The following is a 20,506-nucleotide window of genomic DNA, read 5'->3' as shown; positions in this document are numbered from 1 at the left end:
ACGTTGTACACCTGTGAAAAGGAGACCTCTCCTTTCCCCTAAATATGTATTTTTTAAAAAAACTGTTAGAAGACTGCCTTGTGCAACTACTCGCATGCACTCACCTTTTACTTCTGTGTTTGAAGGGTGTCATTTTGTTGTTTGGTATGTGTCTATGTCTTGTGTATCTATGTGTCCTGATATTGGGAAGATTTTAACAGGGATATTGGTACAGACCATCAATCACCCCTCTATGTTGGTTTAGCCCGAGTCCTGATTGGATAATTGGCTGGCCCACTTAGACAGGCTCATTTCACACACAGAGAGCCTTGTGAGAGCGACTAAAGAGTGTCAACTGGATAAGAGGTCGTATGGAAAGTTTTCAGTGTGGAAATTGCTAGTGCTTAAGAAACCGGTTGGTTGAATTTTGTTTTGTTTTGTCAAGTCTTTTTGTTTGCACTGTTATCGCACTGTAAAACAGTGCAAGCAAATGCTTGTTTGTGTATCAAATAGGCCAGGCTACGTGTCATTCTACGCTCCTGATTCTTACGTAGAAGCTAGCCTAAGTAAACACTATCACGGTATACTATAGTTCGTCTATTGATGGGTTTCATCAGGTCCCTTTCCACAGGTGTATACAATCAAGCACCTAGATTATGAATGCATTGGTGCTTTATTAATACTCCTGTGGAAAGGGACCTTATGAAAGCCATGAATAGGCTACTGTTAGGAAATGGACAATACGACTAAAGTCTTGTTACAACACACAACAGAAGTTGAGCTAACATATAATGTTTGTGTTGTCAACATAGGCTACAATGTTTACTTGGCCTACTCATTTCTGCATTGTTCTGGTCTATAAATTAAAGTGTAGCCTGGCACGTGAATCAAACTTTTCAGTTGTAGTACATTGTAATTTGTAGGGAAAAAAATGTGGCTGACAGACCTAGCAAGCTGTTTAAGTTATAGCAGTTGGTTATCAAGATACTTAGTATCAGAATGATCTGTCCTTACTCATATGATTATCAACAGCAACAACAGACCCTTTGCCTGCAAAGTTTTCTAAGCTGTTTACGTTTTATATTTAAAAAAATATGATCAGCTATCACCTATACTAAAACTGAAAACAATAAAACACAGAATTCTGCTTTGTTTGCAATGTAATATTATAGGCTAGTATTTAACTACCAGTAGCTTGATGGTGCAACAATTGTATTGTAGGCCTACTCTACCTTTTTTTTAATTGTCCTAGAATTGTTGAGAGAATTGTTTAAAAAGCTTAAACTGTTTACCATGTTAGTCGTTAGGTTATAATGTGTCAGCCTAATGTAATGTAACAACTTCACTTAAATACCTTAGTTGTATTGAACAATTGTACAATTGCAGACATTCCTTGTTTTGGTATAACTGTTAAACTTGTTTGCTTTTGCCTTTTAGGTTCCAGACCAGACCAGTGGTGATGACCGTGTATGACATTACGTGTGTGCCTGTCTGTGTGCACACCTGTCAACCATACATCTCTGACAATGTTGCTAGCAACATACCTACTAACATACATTCTTACAAACATGTGACCATATCTCAACATATCTGTGCACATACCATTTAACCATACTGAGACTTATCCGAGATCTACACTGAGACATTCTGAGAACTATATTGTTGTGTGAGGACTATGCACTAACTATATGGAACATGTATACCTGTGAAATCATATTTGTCAACCATTCATACCTTTGAATCATACCTGTGCTGTAACATCTGTGAAATATAGCTGTGCTGTTAGACCTCTCTTTTTAGACCTTAGCTGTGCTGTGTGAAAAATAAGATTCTAACCTAAGTTCTGTCTAAAACTGATCTGAAGGGCTGACTCTTTTATTCTTCAGTGTATATATCACCATCAAATTTGACCTAATACCATTAACTGAGGCCTCTCGCCTTGGCTGCAACTTTTAGCATTATGACGTGACCTGCAGCTGAAAGAAATAAGCAATCAACAGCTGAACGCGAGCTACCGCTGGAGCTGTGAATCTGCTGAACGTCTTCGCCTGCTGTGCCGTGGTCACTTTGTAAAACTCTCCTTCAGAGGCACATTTCTCTAATTACAGACAAGGTAAGTGTTCCGGTTTTTGGTATTTGAGTAATTTATGTCGTCAAACATTATGTAACGTTAGCGTTATATAGCTGTTGCTGCCAGTTCAGAGTTACCACTGATAAATAGATCTGTCTTAATAATAATAAGTTTATATGATTGGCATTATCAAGTTCTGTATATATATATATATATATATATATATATATATACACACACACACACAAGTGTGATTTTTACTTCAAGCTTACATTGGTAAGTGTTCATTAGTGTATTCTGATTATAATTCTGATGTATTAAAACAAAGAATTTTGATCAATAATTGACCATTTATTTTTACTGACTGTCATATACTCTAAGCTAACATCTAACCAAGTAAGTGGTTTTCAAGAATACTGTACGTAATATAATGTTATACACAGCAGCTTTTTTGCATTTACATGCAATGGTAATTCCCTGGAATTGCATTTTCTAGTTGCAATTGAGATTTTGGCAATGAAAATAAGATCTAATAAACAGATTAAGGGTTTGGAACTAAACTGTATTAATAATAAAGTATGCATGTATGCAGATGATTCTAGTTTTATGCTGGAACCAGACAATACATCACTTCATAATCTCATTATTGATCTGAATAATTTTTCAAAATTATCAGGTCTTAAACCCAACTATGAGAAATGTCGTATATTGAGACTTGGTTATTTGAAGAGTAGTGATTTCCATCTTCCCTGTGATCTTCTAGTGGAATGGGTGGATGGAGCCGTTAATATTCTTGGCATCTACATACCCCAGAACATTGGAGAAATATCCTTAATTAATTATAAAAACAAGTTGAGTAAAATAAATTCCATTTTACAGCCATGGCAAGACAAGAATTTGACTATTTATGGTAAGGTAACACTTATAAATTCTTTAGTTGTGTCTCAATTTACATATTTAATGTTAGCACTTCCTTCACCACCTGAAATATTCTTTAAAGAGTATGAACAACAAATATTTAAGTTTATCTGGAATGGCAAAAAAGATAAAGTTAGACGAGCGTATCTACAATGATTACGAGGTAGGTGGCATGCAACTGTTGAACCTGAGGTCAATCAATAAATCAAGCGTCTCTCATACTAAATTTTTATTTTAACCCAGACTGGTTGCTTGGAAACATTCATCCGATATTTGAGAAAAAACTGTACCCATTTTTACAGATTAGTCCAACACATTTGATGGAAAGCATTATTTATAAAGCGTCTACCTTCTTAATGGAAGCACTACAAAGCTAGCTACATTTTCAGTATTATCCTCCTGAAAAAAACAGAAGAAATATTGCAACAAATGTTATGGTTTAATTCAAATATATTAAGTGGAGGACAAGTTATCTTTTTTAAGCAAATGTTTAGTAAAGGGATTATTTTTGTTAAAGATATTGTGAATGAAAAATGTGAGATCCTTCCATATAAACAATTAAGAATTAGGTATGGGGAGGTATGTACTATTCAACAGTATAATCAATTAACCGCGTCCCTGCCTTTAAGTTGGAAACAAAAAATTAAAACCAGCTCTGATAATAATTTAGTGTGTAGACCAAATATAAAGCAGAACAAATGGCTAGATAAAACAAAAATTAACAAGGAAATATATACGTTTTATCTACAAACTGATAAATTGGTGGAGTTCCCATGTAAAATTTGTAATAGCTGGGAAAAAAATGATAGATTGTCCTCTTCCATGGAAAGAAATCTTCAGTAACTTGTATGAAGCATCATTAGATATAAAAATATGTTTTTTTCAATATAAGTTAATTTTTAAATACTTAAACACAAAGAAAATGCTGCATATTTGGGGGATAGAGACAAATCCATTCTGTAATTTCTGTTTAGAGGAGGAGGAGACTATGGAACACTTATTTTGGTACTGTCCTTCAACTGCTATATTTTGGCTTGAAATACAAAGTTGGCTGTTAAAATATGACATAATTTTGCGCTTAGATCTCCCTACAATACTCCTGGGCGATTTGGTAAATGAAAGCCAGGCAATACAAAATATCATTCTGTTGTTGGGAAAAGTATTCATACATAAAATAATGGATTTAAAAAATAATAATTTAAAAGTCTTTAAGAATTATATCAGACACTATTGTAAAATAGAGTGTATAATGGCATGTGAGACAGGTAAAATAAAGTATGCAGATAGGTGGTCTAAGATAAAGCATGGAGAAGGATGGCCTTAGGTCTTTATTTTTCTTTCCTTTCATTACTTAAATGTTTAAGGTATAATTTCTTAGTAAATCAGTACACAATTTATTACGTAAGATACAATTCCTTCCTGGGGATGGGTGGGGGGTGTGGGTTAATTAATATATGGTTTGAAATGTTGGGGACTGTTTTTTTCTTTTTGTACATTTTGTTTCTTTATCTTTTTTCTCTTTTTCTCTTTTTATTATCTTCCATTATATGTGATTTCTGTGTTTTGAGAATTGTTTGGAAAAAGAAGAAATTATAATTAAAAAATATAAGAAAAGGAAAGGAAAAAAGACAGAATAATATAGGTCCCCCATAAGGGGGGGCGGGGTGGTTGGGTTAATAAAAAAAAAAATAACAATTATACATTGTCTCCTATTATTGTAACATTTAAATAAATCAAGTGCAAATGCATGATAAAAACGCAATATTATTAGCCTGGCGGGCCATCCTATATCATTGAAATGTATAGTCTGGAATCGAATCATTCACCTGCTTAATCCAAGGGGCGGGCAGAGAATTGTCTTTCAAACTGTCTAGGCATGCAATAGGCCAGCACTACGACCATATCCGTATCCGGTCGGCAAAACGGCAAATACATCCTTCTTCGAAAGGAATGACTTAAGTGCATTGTGTTGCTCTACTTTCAAAGAAAAGCACAAGTCCAACTCCTCCAAAGTTGACGCCAACGCCGATTCAAACAACCGCTCTTCGTTCGCCATAGCCACCTTCCTTGTTGTTCACTGTCGCAGGATGTCGTTATCCTGTTAAGCCCACCTTAAGACTCTCTAATGAAATAGAGCGCTGTGATTGGAGAACATCCACGGTGTTAAGCCAATAGAAATTCCTATGGTTCGATACTAGACGTACAGGCTGAGCAAATTAATTTGCCGCCGCTAGGGTGCGTCTAGATTTCTAGGTTACAATATTATTTGACCAACTTTAATGTTTTATTACATTTTGTGCCTGAAATCCACCCTGAATCCACCATTCTGTAGGGATCAGGGTAATCCTATTTTGTTTGATCAAATTTATCCCAATCCAACTCAAAAGTTTTGAGCAACACAAAGTGAAGATTTTATCGAGATCAAAACCAAGATTAGATTATGTGATCCAATCAGATTTCAGGATATTTTTTTCCGTTTGAACTATGGAGGTATTATATATAACTGGAGAGTGTGATTAAGTCCCGCCCTCCATACAAATGAATGGCGGAGGCTAGGCTAGTAAATCAGGCCAATTCATAGTGAACGCCATATCGAACACTGTGGCTCGGATCGAGCACCAGTCGGCTCTGACCATGCACCAAGTTCCAAAGCTGGAAATGACGCAGGGACCAACGTCGATTTTTATTGGACATTCTGTAAATAGACACCCTGAAAAGGGAGTCGTCCTCCAGTTCAGAGGGTGGCGATAATGCACATACTTGAAAATGGTGTATGCTAACATGCCAAAGCTAATCTGCATGCTCTTGACCTCCTGGTTTGAACAACCCATTTTCAAGATTTGATCCAATCCGATAGCCGAAATCCGATCAGATTTCTTTTGAACAACTGAGCCTTGGACCTCGGAGCTAGTATTGTACAGGGGTCTCTCCGGAGATAGAGGGTCTTTCGGGCATGCCTGAGAATATTCTTTATTATTTTTGTATGAATGCAATATGCAGAATCTTTTCACTTACGAATTTACACGATTGGTTCATTTTTACCAGCACACCTCCTTATTATGCGCAACTGTGTTGCCCCTACCAGTGATCTGCTGCTTGAACTCTATAACCTGTTCCTCTTGCGTGAAACCGCTGTAGATCGATCCATTTTGTAAAGGTGAGTAAAATGATGCGATAAATGCGCATTGAAACTAAAGGAACCGTGGCCTCCAGGGGATCAAATCGGCAACTTGACCACAATACCAAATAAGCTTGTTGTTATGGCAATCGAAGAGCATGCTCAACTGTAGTGACGGCACTTTGTGACAATCACATTATCCATAATAGGCAGAATAGGCTATTCACTGCAAAAAATGACATCTAACCAAGTGTTCTCTATCGTCTCGAGACCATCTCTCCATATGTACGGGGAATGAACCCCCACCTGCTAAGGACCGTGGATAGGCTTTAAGACACACCAGCTCGCCCGGACACGCCTAACCCAAACCTATAAAACACCTGTGTCGGCGTGTAATCACTGTTGCAACCGTGTGGTAGTGAACAGGTGAAATTTTCTTGTGCGAGTTGTCTACAGCTAAGAATCCATTTACTTGGTACGGTTGGTCGTCTGTCTATGGGCAGCCTCTCTGGATTGTTGTAGTTTCGCATACTCTTCGTGGCTTGAAAGTGGTGAATCCCTTGACAGCGTATTTCGCACGTAACCCGTGGCTCATGCACTGTTCGGGAATCCTTGCCTGGCAGGCTTCGGTCAGCTGTAAGCAATCGGTTTATCCCTCCAACTATTCAAGGCGTTGTCCGGCTACGGCCGGAAATTTATTGTTGCTTGGTGTATTGCGCGTGCAACCCACGACTCACGCACCGAGTGTGACTCCGGCTGGCCTTACCCATCGCTCAGGTTGCCCAGCTTCGTGCCGGTGACTGAGAACTGCGGCTGGCTCCCGACATTGCAGTACTCGTGGTCACGGCTGATTGCCCGTGCTGCTGCCCGCTAACGCACTCAGGAACAGTCCGTGTACTGCGCTAGCCAACCTAGCTCGCAGCACACAGGTGGCTTTGGCCTCTTCCTCATTCACGGGCCGCTGACCGGCGGCCGAGGAGGGAGACCTCCATTCCGGCTGGCCTTCCCCATCGCTCAGGTTGCCCAGCTTCGTGCCGGTGACTGAGAACTGCGGCTGGCTCCCGACGTTGCAGTACTCTCGTGGTCACAGCTGATTAGTTCAGCGTGACTCTTGTAGACAGGTAAGTATCAGCTGCTGCTGCTGCGTCGGTAGACGCCTCGTTCCTGCAGTGTATTGCCCATGCTACTGCCCGCTAACGCACTCAGGAACAGTCCGTGTACTGCGCTAGCCAACCTAGCTCGCAGCACACAGGTGGCTTTGGCCTCTTCCCCATTCACAGGCATCTGTGGCTGTAAACAGAGCGTCATTCTGCTGGCCCCGTTTCCACTAAGGAGCGCCATCAGGGCCACAAATGCATTGGTTGTGGCATTTCTATGCCTATGGAAGATGGCCATGATAAGTGTGTGTTGTGTCTGGGCCACCACCAAAGGGAAGCCCGTTGTTGTTTTTTCTCTGGTAAACGTGTGGGTTCTCCTGTTTTTGAGGGGCCATCAAGGAAGATGGCAAGAGTAGCCAGGTAGCTTGGGGAGTCCTCAGCAGCCTCATAAGCCTCACTGTTTTCTATTAGGCCTTCAGTTCTCCAACCTGCTCCTCCTACCAGTCCACGTGAGCTGGAGGAGGAAGATGAGGAGGCCATTGTGGATGTTGAGACTGTTCTCTCGTCTGAGGGAGAGGAGCTACCTTGTGCACAGTCCTGGTGGGAGGCGAGCTGGCTCGTCTGTTTGAGGATGTCGTTGGCAGGGCATCCAGGGCTCTTGATATATACTCTTTTGATCCCGCAAGGAAAATTTGGTCTCTGCATTTATCCCAATCCGTGAATTAGTGAAACACACTCAGCACACAGTGAACACACAGTGAGGTGAAGCACACACTAATCCCGGCGCAGTGAGCTGCATGCAACAACAGCGGTGCTCGGGGAGCAGTGAGGGGTTAGGTGCCTCGCTCAAGGGGACTTCAGCCATGCCTATGTAACGGCAACCCTCCAGTTACAAGTCCGAAGCGCTAATCAGTAGGCCACGGCTGCCCCCTTCCCATATTCCCCTTCCAGAGAAGCCCCTTGCCTCTGCGTCTAGGTTCCACACAGACATGACTGAGCACCCAGACATGACTGAGCTCCTACCAGACTTGGCGACTTGGTTTGTCGCCAGTTTTCCTCCCCAACTACTTTTCGTAGGTGGTCTGGCCAGGCTAAGGTGCTTTCTAACATGCACGGCGAAGGGCTGATTGATTGTGGCTCGCTCCCCCCAGTGGATCAAGCTTTGGAGCCCCTCTTCTCCTCTCCCAACTTCCTCTTTGGTGGTCCTTCCTGCCTCAGTACCAATGGCAGAACTATGGAGGCTCTGCTGGGTAAGCTGCATAGGCCCATAGCGATGCAAGCCCGCCTGGCTAACACAGCGGACATTCTGTCCTTGTATGTTCGACACCTCTCTGGTCTCTTGCAAAGCAGTGCCGGTGATCCCACTCCCCCTGGACAAGAGGGCGATAAGGGAAGTCAGGACTTCAGACCCCCGAGCGGGGTTCTTCTCCCGTTATTTTCTTGTACCCAACATTGCACGCCCAGGTGGAGTAGAAACTCTGCCTTCGCCTCTTGGGCCTTATGGCAGCAATGGTGCAGGTAGTCCTCCTTGCCCTCTTTCGATGGTCAGGGCATCGATGGTCTCTGGACGGACCCTTGGCTATCCCAGCACATCAATGTCATGGAGCTGAGGGCCGCTCTCCTCGCCCTCTGGCACTTTCTACCGTGGCGCGATTGGCCGCAAGCGTTGCTCTATGCCTTCCCTCCCGTCCCGTCACATGCCGTGGTTCTCAGCGATACTCATCCTGCTGGATGGTCAGCCATGGGAGCTTCCTCTCCGGAGGGAACTCCTATCCCTGGCGGACGGCAAACTCTTCCATCCCTTCCCGGCAGGGCTCTGTCTGGTGGCCTGGCCCCTGAGAGGGACAGGCTCTTGGCCTTAGGGTTGCCAGAGGCGGTGGTGCGCACCATGCAGGAGGCTTGAGCACCATCGACGAGGGCTGCTTACACCTATCGCTGGCGGGTCTTCACAGCATGGTGCCAGACACGCCAGAAGGACCCATTTTCAGCCTCGCCCCAGGACATCCTACTCTTTCTGCAGTCACTCAGCTAGAGCTAGAGCTAGAGGCAGGCAAATCAGCAGTCACTCTGAGGGGCATGGTGGCAGCTATGAAGGCTGTCCACATTGGGGAGTTTGCCAACAGTGAGGACGGCTGTTCCCTGATCTCCCGTTTCCTCAGAGGAGCACGGAGGCTCACAGTGTGCAGTGCTGGCCCTCTTGTCCCACCATGGGATTTGGACCTCGTCCTTGAGGCACTGACGTTTCCGCCTTTTGAACACCTCACTCACACCAGCCTGAAGTGGCTCTCTCTTAAGACGGCGTTCCTCTTGGCCATTACTTCTGCAAAGAGGATTAGTGAGCTCCATGGCGACTGTTGTGCCTTTTCATCAGATGGGTCGACGGTGGTTCTTCGCCCCAACCCAGCCTTCCTACCCAACGTCCTGACTGACTTCCATCTGTCGCAGTCAGCAGAGCTGCGGTCTCTCCCGGCCTCAGCAGCAGACCAGCTGGCAATTTGCCCAGTCAGGGCTCTGTCTGAGTACATGCGGCACACTCAGACTCTACGGAGGTCAGACCAGCTCTTTGTTTGCTTTGACCCTGGGTGCTTCGGGCGGCCTCTGTCGAAATCCCGGCTGTCCCATTGGGTTGTGGACGCCATCCAGGAGGCCTACACTCTTTCAGGCCTTCTCGCTCCAGATTCTACCGTCTGAATGTGGCAGCCAGCCCCTCCTTTGCCGAGCGTGTGCTAGTCATGGCTCCGCAGTAAAGTTGGGAGAGGAAAATTAGGGATGTGCAATGTATTTGTCTAAGGTATATCCAACTTAAACGACCCATATAGTCTACTTCTCTCAAAGTCATATTTTTTGTACTTCTACAACATTGTTTCTGTGTGACATCTCCAACCTGCAGTGTTATGTAACAGCATCAAATCAAATCATGTTACGTCTCCACGTGCAAGAGCAGGTGAAGGTAAAGGGTTTAAATGTGTAGAAGTATTTCCGGAGAGGGTTATAAAGTTGTTCTAACCATTCATTTATAAGAAACAAAATAACAAATAATCAGAGTGATTTATATTGTCCACCTCACAATTTGCATGAGACAAAAAATAATTGTGATAATATCAATCATGTTTGATATTGTCGTAACTTAAAGACTAGAAAGAAACTCGAACTAACTTAAACAAGCTCAGATTGCCACCTTATATTACCTAATAAAGCCAATCAAAATCGGTGGCGTAGCTCATATAGACACATTCAGCATTTAGTCATAATCATAGTTACCACCCCCAAATTGGTGAATAAAACCCAAACGTGGGGGAAAGTGTTTGATTCAATTGAATGTAACCTATGGAGGTGCACCGGCATACAGAAAAAGTATAGAACACCTTAACAAGATTATATCTTTTAGCACATAATATCAATAAACATCACAAGAAAAGTTTGGACTGAGAGTTATCTGTGTGTCAGTGGGGTTATGGGTAACAGTTCCCAAGTGTTGGTAATTTCAGTTACTCTGCCAGAACTATCTTGAGTGAACTCATTGTTCAACTGTTTTCAATGGCTAGACTGTTTAGCTCGGTTTAGCAAGCTACTAAGCCTAATGCTATTCCACCACATACTCATACAGTGCCTATAAAAAGTATTCACCCCCTTGGATATATTGCTTTTGATAGCAATAAATTTATGGTTAAAATGGATAATAATTTAACTTCAAGACTACTTTTAGTTAGCCATGTAACCCTTCTTGGTTTTAAACAAAGACACCATCCCCTCCCCCAATGGAATGCTAATGTGCTGGTTCAAGGCCTATCAGTTACACAGGACGAAGGATATTACCTTGATATAATGTATCCATGTGTCATGAAATGTAAATGTATTCATGTTTGGTATCATTCTGATAGTCTCAGTACAAGGATTGTAATGATTTGATTGTGAGAATGTTTGGAACATTCTATAAGTGATATTTCTGATATATATGATGTCTCTCCTCATGCTATTCTGATAAGAATGAATAGATGTGAAGTGGGTGTGAGTAGGTGTGTCTGATGCCAAGTGGAGAGCCAACCAAGTGGGCTTGTTTTTGGCGCCATTTTCTTCTTTGTTTAAAGCATTTAAAAGTAACTAAACTGCAAGGTTTGTCAGATTTTAGATTTTTAGACTTGGACTAAGGATGTAGAGCGGAAGAGAGGAGAAGTTGGCTACAGGCCAACCTAGGCCTTTCAGGCCTGGGCTAGGCCTACATAGACCATAGACCTTTTTTTTGTACCCTCTCTGCTTGTAACAGAATAAACTTGATTCCTGAGTTTTTCCTTAAGTTCGCCAGTCTAAGATTAATTTTAAGTAATTATCCACCTACAATTACTTTCACTTTAATAAATGGAATCTTTGTCAATTCAATTAGGCATTTTTTACAATAATTTACAAAAATTCCCTCTTCAATATCCATTTCTACAAAGTAATATTAATTAATATATAATGCAAAATAAGCCATTGCATAGATATTCATCCCCCTTAAAGTGACTGACCTAAATCAACAGCTGTCCAGCCAATTGGTGCTAATAGTCTCACAATTAGTGAAATGGAGTTCGCCTGAATACAGTGAATGTGTATAGTATAGTAATATAAAGACACCTGCGTCTGGAAGGTCCAGTCACAGGTCAATCACTATTCCTTGCTATAATTCCACAATGAAGACCACTCCAGACAACTCAAAGAAGTTATTTTAAAAGGCATAAGTGAGGGGATGGATACAAAAAAAATTTCTATCAGCATCCATCGTTGAGAATGGATGATGATAGAAACGTGGGGCAGCCGTGGCCTACTGGTTAGCACTTCGGACCTGTAACCGGTTCGAATCCCGACCAGTAGGCACGGCTGAAGTGCCCTTGAGCAAGGCACCTAACCCCTCACTGCTCCCCGAGCGCCATTGTTGATGCAGGCAGCTCACTGCGCCGGGATTAGTGTGTGCTTCACCTCACTGTGTGTACTGTGTACTGTGTGCTGTGTGTGTTTCACTAATTTACGGATTGGGATAAATGCAGAGACCAAATTTCCCTCACGGGATCAAAAGAGTATACTATACTTACTATACTTAGAAATCTAAGGAATATAGCAAATCTGCCTAGAACATGCCGTCACCACAAACTGAGTGACTATTCAAGAAGAATAACGGTGGGCAAGGCCACCAAGGCACCTATGACAACTCTGAAGAATGTGCTAGTGATTTTCCCCATTCACTCAATGGTGTGCTATTAACATGCCTTCCATGTGTTACATGTACACTGAAGACAATGAGGCCTTGACTGGAGCTAAGAATGGTTTGTATATCAAATCTATCATGACCAGATTTACCCCATCCAGCAGGTCTCAGGTCAGCTCTTTGCCTCTGATAAAAATGTAGGCAAATTGGCAAAGTTTTGTAAAAGCACTCAGTATTACAATGTAACAACTATATGTAGGTACCCACAAATACATAATGCAAGTACAATGATAGTACCTGATAGTACATGTTGTTACACAGGTTGTACCACTGGACCTAATTAGGTAGGTACACTGTAACAGCGACACATTAAAATAAAAACATTAAAAAAGTGTTACTTTTTTTTTTAAGTGCTCGTGCTCCCCCATGTGTCATGAAAAAATGCCTGCTGCCTACTTTGTTTCCTGTTTTAATATAGGTAAAACCTATATGTTTAGGACATTTGATGATCAAGGAAATTACTCTTAATGGACTCTTAATGGACACGGTCAAATGATATGATATCTTAATATATGATGGGCTGTAGGCCTATACATTAAGCCTTAGATCAGTTTTGATCTGATAATCTCTAAAGCACTGGATTGAGGTTGCTCTACAAAATGCCATCTGTGTCTAACTGGAAAGTCATAAGGGGCTTGCATAACCAACTGGTAATGTCAGGAGTAGTCATTGCTCTTAATACACCAGAAGGTTGTGGAATAACATAGGCTATTTTAATACTGAACACATATTTGTTTCTTACTTCCTGGCTGAAAATCAGACAAGATACCATTAGATCTCATCATACTTCTCATTGGCTAAACGTTGTTTTTATTCTTTTCTACTTGAACCCACAAATTGCGGATGACCTTAGTGTAGATTATCTGAGTGCTCTCATCCTGCAGTTAAGCCAATCGCCCAGTTCATTCACCAGTCCCGCCTACCCAGTATAAAAACAGATACGTCTCTGTCACGGAATTACAGACAGAAATCTCTGCATAAGGATACATTATATTATCTTTGCGAGGGTAATCTGCTGTACGTCCCATAAGGTTTGTCCCAACGAAACTACTTTGTTCTTTGGAAAATTCAGCCAGTTTCTCTTTTCTGTCATTGGTAAAGTGTACATTTGTTATAGCTCTAGATATAGCCTCGACTACAAGCAAAGTTGTGGATGCTCATTATATTCCTATTATGTGTGTTATTCGATGTTTTCAGAAATCGTTGCGTATACCGCTGATAATTCAAAGCTTGATCTTTGGACGTATCCTATCACCAGTAATCAGTTTAGTTGAAGGTGGTAGTGGCCAGGCGCGCCTGCGGGTGTACGGCCGTGCACACTGTGCGTACCAGGCTACTCAACGAGAGAGAATGTCCCTGTGTGTGTGTAGCCTATTCACACCAAACTGGCCTACCATAACTTCTCAACTCTGCACAGTATCCCATCAACTGCATGACAGTAGGCTATTTACAATTTTCTGTAAAGTAAAGTTAGTAAACAAGTTATCAAAATCAATTTAACGTTATAGGCTACTCAGATTATTTGTTGACATCAAACCTAGGAACGAGCACAAGTTTATCCGACTTCCGTTTCTCATTCCCTGAAGGGGAATTCGGTTTCATGATAATCTTGTTAATGTATAAGAGACTGTCGCTATAACTATAGTCAATGGGAGATGGGGGAGGGGGGCTTCATTAATTTGCAGGGCCCATAAGCAACATGTGCGTATAGGGAGAACCGGCACTGTTTAAAGCCATACGTGAACGGTAGGCTACGCTAGAACAAAACTAAAGGTAACTTTAGCCTTTATAGGGCTGTGTGAAGTTGTCCAAATAGGTCGTATAGACGTTGTTGGTGTAAAGATATTGCATGTGGATGTTGTTAGTACTATGTACGGTAGGCTACTTTTTAACTGACCAATGCACGAACCTAAAACCGGAAAACGGGCAAGTATTATCAATGCTTTGAAAGTTTCGTTGCGGGCAGGTGAGGGGGGGTTCTGTAGAGGGTGTGTTTACCTAGCATAGCATTCGTTCCTGCAGGCGCCCCTGGTAGTGACTGCACGTGATTGGATTAGGCTAAATGCGCTTTAGGTTGGGTGCCTTGGTACAGTCATTAGGTAAATCAACAATCGGCGGCGCGGTTTGTGTGGTAGCAATTTAGATCTTGCTAGGTCCAGAGTGCTGAATAAACAAGCTTTTAGTGGACAGGTATGATATATGTGTGCCACGTCGTGCGTCAAGACGCATGAGAATTTCTTGATGGGGTCGGGGGGCTCTTCATCACGGCCCCCCGTCGGTACTGAAGGCCAGTGTATTAAATGCCAATCTCTGTAAGTCTAAATGGTAATGAGATGCTTGTGGTTTCATGGCGTGTATTGCAATTAATCTATTTTTTTCATCTACAGAGCGATGTCTGGAAACGAAGAGCGCACCTTTATAGCTATCAAACCGGATGGCGTGCAAAGAGGACTTATTGGAGAGATAATCAAGCGGTTTGAACAAAAAGGATTCAAACTTGTCGGAATGAAGATGATTCAGGTAAGAAATGTGCCACGTTACTATATTCCATTATCACCTACGCTAATAATGCATAGCTATTGTATATCGCAGAAAAGCCGCGGCTGAAGTGCCCTTGAGCAAGGCACCTAACCCCTCACTGCTCCCCGAGCGCCGCCATTGTAGCAGGCAGCTCACTGCGCCGGGATTAGTGTGTGCTTCACCTCATTGTGTGTTCACTGTGTGCTGTTTGTGTTTCACTAATTCACCGATTGGGTTAAATGCGGAGACCAAATTTCTCTCACGGGATCAAAAAAGTATACTATACTGTAACAAACTGCAAGGTTGTCTCAAAATGGTCTTTATTGGTTACGCACCAAAAACACACGAACGTCATTAAACAGGCAACACAAGGGAGGTCAATTAAACAAGCATGATACACAAACAGGGTAGTCACATACAATACACGGGGTAAACACATGAGGTACAACATAAAGAAAGACTATACCATTACTCATACTAAAACCAACATCAACATTACACACACACACACACGCACAGCATTATGGGAGTACAGTCATAACAGCTAGGCTCAGATCATTACAATACTATACTATGAAACGCTACACTCGTTTAGATATAGTTGAGATGACTTCAGTTTATATAAACCCTAGTCTCACTTGGCATCAGCTACAGCGACTTGAATTAATTGAGGCTTCCCGTCCTGAACCCTAGCCTAGTTATACTTTTGGGGTAAGAGGTCATGACAGATTTAGTAGTATAGGCCAACAATCTCGCCAAATTCTGTCTGATGGCATGTTACTTAATGAAAGTGGTCTATATAGCCTTAAGTAGACCCCTAAAAATAGATTCACAAGCCAGGGGATTAGTCCACCGTTGTATTCTTGGATGCTTAACCAGCTTGTTTAGGTCAGTCTTTTCTCCTTGACTTTATACACCTCACACCCCTTAGACTTGATAATTTGATTAGTTTGCTTCCTCTTCATCAGATGATTGTGCATCAGAATCTGTGCTATAAAGATGTACAGAATGCATGAAAAGAGATGCAATTAATGAACATTCTCACAGTGCTTAAAACATATGCTCCTAACAGGCACCTGAGGACCTTCTCCGGCAGCATTATGCTGACCTCAAAGACCGACCTTTCTTCCCTGGGCTTGTCAGCTACATGCGTTCTGGTCCTGTTGTTGCCATGGTAAAGAGATTGATAACAGATCAGTGATGGATGTTCAGTGTTTCTCTCTTTGTAGATGTTTTCTGGAGGTAATGTAATCTAACATGATGAAATTAAATATTTAATTTGAAAATTTTATTTCAACAGGTTTGGGAAGGTATGAATGTTGTTAAGACAGGTAGAGTGATGTTGGGAGAAACCAATCCCGCTGAATCCAAGCCAGGCACAATTCGCGGGGACTTCTGCATTCAAGTTGGCAGGTATTGCATTCCCCTCACTTCAGTCAAAGAAATGCATTTTGAAGGTGGCACACATTTTTTTTAATCATTTACATTTTTTGACAAAATTTTGTCAAAATGAATATGATAGGAAAATGTATGACTAGATTTAGGCAGTGGTAGGGGACTGGCATAACAAACAGAGTGTGTAAGCTACACATGGTTATCCCAGAGAGCAGGTTTAAGAAACTCTGAGACTAACCATGAACTCTAAGTTTGTACCCTGAGATGGTACAGGGTAGAGCAAACTTAATAATTAGTAAGGCACAAACCAGCACAAACTGCAATAGGATATTATTAATTTGTTGCGCCACTCAATGTGTCTGAATGCAGTCTATTAATTTGATATAGTACACTTTTAATATTAGCCTACCTGGAAAAGTGGGGATATATTAGGCCAGTTTTTTTCAAAGTGGGGGCCGTGAGGGGGTGCCAGGGGGGCCTCAGCAAGTTGGAAGGAAAAATAAAAGCAACATTTGAAAAATTTTAAATATACACTATTACTATGAGGGTTGTTATATAATGCCATTATATAACAATATAATAATTTGTCGCATATCTGAACATTATATTTTCCATGATAATGACTGGGAATAATAGTAGAGTATATAGCAGAAAGCCCCAAATGCAATTTTTACACACTGTATGCTCCATCGCGAAGTGCTTGTGGCTAAAATAATTATTAGGATTAGCTTAGTGTATTTTTAATTTTGCCGTAGTATTGTCGATGGGTTTACCGTATTTTCCGGACTATAAGTCGCACCGGAGTATAAGTCGCACCAGTCAAAAAATGTGTCATTAAGAGGAAAAAAACACATATGTTGCACCTGAGTCGCAGGACCAGCCAAACTATGAAAAAAAGTGTGACTTATAGTCCGGAAAATACGGTAATAACACATCAAGGGGGTCCTTGGCCAGAACCTAGTGGTATTTGGGGGGTCTTGTCCTGGAAAAGTTTGGGAACCCCTGTATTAGGCTACTGAATGCATTTCCATTTTAATTTTATAAATGGTAACAATTAGGGGTGTGAATCTCTCATGTAAAAGACGATACGATTCGCATCTAGATACATGGGCACGATTCGATACAAGAAAAGATACATGTTTATAAAAAACGATTCAGTACGATTCGATGCGATGCGATTCGATGCAATTCGATGCAGTTCAAGAATGGAAAGCATTCTGAAAGATTTTTTATCATTTGCTCATGGCGCACAATAATTTTATATTATCAATTATCATGGTCATGGTTGTCAATTAGGCAAAAAAATGTGTGAATATGATTATCTAAACTGAGGTTTGTTTCATATACTGTATTGAAATGAAAAAAGATTAGTCTACATTTCAGTCAAACACAGCAGCCAAATACAACATAAAAATATTTTTTTATAGACTTTATAGATCTTTCACAGATTTTATAGAGTTATATCTGATTGTTTTCATGGAGCTGTAGCCTTGTTGAGGTAAGACAATACCGAAATAAAAGTGCTTAAGAAACTCTTGGCCTTTTCTCATATAGCCTAGCCTACCCTACAAGCATAAAATAGGCCTACAAATCAATGAACTCTCTGGGCTTATTTTGTTCCAACAGTAGACCTAATGCAGAAACCTATAATGCCACAAGTCTGAGTGAATATGAACAAAATCATTGGCTAATAATTTGTGCATCGTTTTAGCAGCAAGAGCCAAGTTATTATTTAACATTAAGGAAATCCCTTCATCAAAGGTAAGGCTACAGACTATCGTTGCTGTTTAGGAATGCTATAAGTGTTTAATTTCGCGCTGGATTTCGAAAAACAAAAGCCGACCGAGTGCGAGTTGTCACATGCTTAAATTGCAGTAGATGTATGGGTAATGAGGTCATTTGACAACTTAAGGCAATGAATGTAACCAAAAACGAACTGCATTACCCACAATTCCGTACCACGTATAGTTTCAAAACCGGAAGTGGGATGAACGCGCTGCTTGGAACGTGAATGAGAGAGCAGAAAAGGTTGTTAACCGATTCATAACAAGTAAATCGATATAACGACCGGTTCATTTCAGTTTTTTTCCGATATGGGGCTTCACATATCGATGTAGCCGTATCTTACATGTTAAAAACGGATATCGGTTAATCTTTACACCCCTAGTAACAATTGATTAGTCATCAAGGAATGGTGGCACTTTCATTTGGGATCTCATAATTCCGGGCAAAGGCTTTGCAAATTAATTTGATTTTGCATTGAATGGGTAAACAAGAAAATGACACCCCATGTCCAATTACTGCTAACCAGGAGGAAGTTGATATAATATAGAGAAACACTGAGTTAGTTCAACAAAAACTACTAGTGAGTAGGTTCAGTCTTACTGAGGTAGGCTGTCTGACCCTATACGTTTGAGTTAAGTTGAGTTGAGTTCCCCGCTAACCCCCATCCTTCGGGTATTTTTTACAAGTAATACTATATATTATGGTCAAAGCAGTTGCATAATTCTACTTCAGTGACACTGTTTTTGAAAATCTAAATCACAAAGTGCATTTGAATCCTATTACTTTACAGTTAATTTCATGCCAATTCACCAAGAATCTATTTAGATTTGCACGACAAAATCTTATCAGCCATTCTATTGCTATGATTTTAGCACCACTGGAAGGAAACTTAAGTAATATTTGCTGCCCTGAACAAGCATGTTGAAGCTTACACATAGCCTAGCCATTTAGTGAAAATAGAAAACATAATGTATGTGTACAACCATTATTAGAAAAAACATGGCTGTGGCATATTTTAGTGTTTTAGTGTAATGTTTATGTGTTATATAAGTATATTTGTATATAAAGTTATATGTTTGTATATAAAGTTATAGCCTATGTAAAAAAGTACTGTATATACACATTTTCACAACTCTGTCAATCTTAATGACCTAATGGAGCTAAACAACACCATTTTGCCTGCTGCTTGTCATGGCCATCTTGGACCATTAAATAGTGCACTGTATTATCTCTGTGCATATTGGCATTTTGGAACCTGATTCAGCCCAAGATCTGAATCAAGCTGGTATTTTCTGTTTTGACAAAAAACAATGACATTATTTTCTCAATCATGTCTCTTTCACAGGAATATAATCCATGGCAGTGATGCAGTTGACAGTGCCACTACAGAGATCAACCTTTGGTTTAAACCAGAAGAGCTCACATCTTACACTAAATGTGACCACAGCTGGCTGTATTAGGCCTATGTCCTTCAGTTTCTCTTCTTTTGTTGTTACCATTGAGTTACCTTTCATGTTGTACTTTGCATTGATTTATGACAGTTGACAACAGTAACTTCATCTTATTTTCTTGGAGTTTTTCTGCTGTGTGTTGTGACGTTTGTATTTGTATAACAAGTTCTATTTTCTGGATTTTCCTTTGTTGTAAGACACCACATGAAATAAAGGATATGATATTCATATGATATGTTTCTGAAATGCAGTGGCTTTTATGGCTTTCATGGCACCGTTGGAACTCTGGCATATCATACCTGAACGAACCTGATGACGCTATACACGAAGCGTGTTGTTTGCTCGAAATAAACCAGAGTAAGGTCTATATCAGCGTCTGGAGGTTTACTTATTTTCTAGCTTATATGTACATGGATAATTAACTGATCTCAAGGTGTCATATCATTGTTCTGACCGTCCGACCATCATAGCACTCTGAAGTTCGCCTACAAAAAAGTAACCCTCTTTGCCCATATAAGGAGATCCGTTATCTTGAGATTTTCTTTACTATGGGAAAATAACATGGATTTTGAATTATTGCACCTGTTAAACTCTCGCGGAGATGAAGAAATCTGAAATGCAGACGTTTTGCTCCTACACCAGGAGTGTCAAACTCATATTAGGCAGTGGGGTGGATTTGGTGGATCTTTATCTGTGGGGCCATATGAAACTTGCTGCAGGCCGGGATCTGGCCCCTATCTTTGACACCTCTGCTCTACACACATTTGTCCTCTGCCTTCGAGTGGGTACTGTGAAGTTCAGTACATTAAGGCGAACTTTGATTTGTGATACTCCGGAACCTGCAATGCAACTTGCCATAGGTACTGTTGTGAGCTTCAATTAACACCCTTATATGGGCAAAGATGGCAGCTTTGGTTCTTTTTTGTAGGAAAA

General features: G+C 41.1%; 1 protein-coding gene across 4 annotated transcripts; it reads left to right on the top strand.

Annotated features, from left to right (window-relative positions):
- Positions 1-13,366: 13,366 nt before the first annotated feature.
- Positions 13,367-19,806, top strand: LOC143138626 (nucleoside diphosphate kinase A-like). Of its 4 annotated transcripts, none has more exons than XM_076299056.1 (5): positions 13,367-13,453; positions 14,810-14,942; positions 16,015-16,116; positions 16,243-16,355; positions 19,468-19,806. In XM_076299056.1, the coding sequence occupies exons 2-5, from the start codon at positions 14,814-14,816 to the stop codon at positions 19,580-19,582; spliced, it is 459 nt and encodes a 152-aa protein (XP_076155171.1). In that variant the 5' UTR covers positions 13,367-13,453; positions 14,810-14,813; the 3' UTR covers positions 19,583-19,806. The 4 variants fall into 4 exon arrangements, with proteins under 4 accessions (XP_076155171.1, XP_076155173.1, XP_076155174.1 ...); XM_076299058.1 differs by lacking the exon at positions 13,367-13,453 and adding an exon at positions 13,771-13,860; XM_076299059.1 differs by lacking the exon at positions 13,367-13,453 and adding an exon at positions 14,454-14,521.
- Positions 19,807-20,506: the final 700 nt, after the last annotated feature.

The sequence above is a fragment of the Alosa pseudoharengus genome, unplaced genomic scaffold (genome assembly GCF_046254945.1).
Source record: "Alosa pseudoharengus isolate Yale_2024_CS ecotype anadromous, Long Island Sound unplaced genomic scaffold, YU_APseudo_1.1 YU_APseudo_1.1_scf_21, whole genome shotgun sequence".
Classification (NCBI taxonomy): Eukaryota; Metazoa; Chordata; class Actinopteri; order Clupeiformes; family Clupeidae; genus Alosa; species Alosa pseudoharengus.
Note: the sequence above shows the minus strand (reverse complement) of the source record. Positions and strands in the feature narration are given on the sequence as shown.

Coding starts and splice junctions, on each gene's coding strand:
- LOC143138626 (XM_076299056.1), top strand. CDS start 14,814: ATGTCTGGAAACGAAGAGCGCACCTTTATAGCTATCAAACCGGATGGC. Junction 14,943..16,014: donor TCGGAATGAAGATGATTCAG/GTAAGAAATGTG, acceptor TGCTCCTAACAG/GCACCTGAGGACCTTCTCCG. Junction 16,117..16,242: donor CTGGTCCTGTTGTTGCCATG/GTAAAGAGATTG, acceptor TTATTTCAACAG/GTTTGGGAAGGTATGAATGT.